The 1,287-nt window shown below is 44.8% G+C and overlaps 1 protein-coding gene across 1 annotated transcript in view; it reads left to right on the top strand.

Moving 5' to 3' along the window:
- Positions 1–268: 268 nt before the first annotated feature.
- The window catches only part of LOC107577616 (immunoglobulin superfamily member 21-like), a gene marked incomplete at its 5' end in the record, with an annotated part of 15,654 nt that continues 14,635 nt past the window's right edge, over positions 269–1,287 (top strand). Inside the window, one exon of the mRNA XM_016263672.1 lies at positions 269–749. Within this exon, the coding sequence (XP_016119158.1) occupies positions 269–749 (481 nt within the window). The remainder of the gene's footprint in view (positions 750–1,287) is intronic.

Consider the following 1,287-nt stretch of genomic DNA (forward strand, 5'->3'; position numbering starts at 1 on the left):
TATATATATATATATGTGTGTGTGTGTGTGTGTGTTTATTTATTTTATTTATGTCATGTGTGTGTATTTATTTATTTTATACCAGCATATTTAGGGGCTGATTGGAGTCTGTTTCCATTGCAAATACATTCATTCACTCATTCATTTATACAGATATTTTTATAGGCTAGTTGGAGGCAGTCCAATTTTAGTCCAACTGACAGTCAGACTAAAGGGTTTTTAGTCTGATTGAAGTGCAAAATTATTAACTTTCTGTCTCTCTTACCAGGTATATTTCAAGCGGGATGGAGAGTTGATAGAGGTGATCTCCTATGTTTCATCCACCGTGGGTTACGAGGGTGGTGGCCCCGCTGGTGTGCGTGGAGCCAGACCTCTGATCAGCAGGGATCTGGATGACACTAAGCTGAGAAAGTCTCTATCTCTGCTGGGTCCGGATGGCAGGCCCGGACGCCTGAACACAGAGAGCCCTGGGCGGAGCTACATGGCCAGACAACCCGGCCAAGAGCCCAGCCCGGCCACAGAGACCATCCCAGAGACAGTGGTCAACCGAGAGTTCCCACGCTGGGTTCAGAGCACTGACCCCCTGTACTACTTCAGCAACGCGCAGATCCCCCAGAGCGACGGGTCTGTGCTGGTTCAGGCCAAACTCACCTGGACTCTGAATCCGCAGTTGGACAACGACGCCCTGTTTAGCTGCGAGATCACGCACCCGGCTCTCTCCATGCCTATGCAGACTGAGGTCATACTGGGTAAGCTTTTTGTTGGCTTTAACGTTGATTTGGCAGGATGCAGATCTTTAGATCAATGTGAAAGCTTTGTTTTTGACCTTCAACCTTGTTATTCACCTCCCCTCGTCTGATCGTGGGTGAATCCTTTTACATCCCCATCTGACAGATGCAGTGAGACCAACACTGGTTTCTATTTGATGCTTAATTGTGTTACAGGCAAGCAGATTGCAGTTACTAATGCAGAATACAAAATCTCCCAGTGACTGACAGGCCAATTCATTGAACTGACTGCGCAGTAGATTGAGTTAACTTAACCACGTTATTGAAAAAGTCAACCTGAATTAAAGAAATCAAGCATAAAAGGAATTTCACAGTGCGCTCAAAGACAGCATTGTTGCTAGATCTCACTGTTGCAACCCACTGATAATCGTAAAAAAGTCTACCGTCTTCTAATCAAGATGCTAAAACGGGGATATGCCAAACTGCTTGTTGTGTTTCATATTTGTGTCAGTGAAATTGGTTTGTTGCGTTCACTTGTTTATACTGTAATGAAAGTTGT

The sequence above is a fragment of the Sinocyclocheilus grahami genome, unplaced genomic scaffold (genome assembly GCF_001515645.1).
Source record: "Sinocyclocheilus grahami isolate Dianchi unplaced genomic scaffold, SAMN03320097.WGS_v1.1 scaffold6591.1, whole genome shotgun sequence".
NCBI lineage: Eukaryota > Metazoa > Chordata > Actinopteri > Cypriniformes > Cyprinidae > Sinocyclocheilus > Sinocyclocheilus grahami.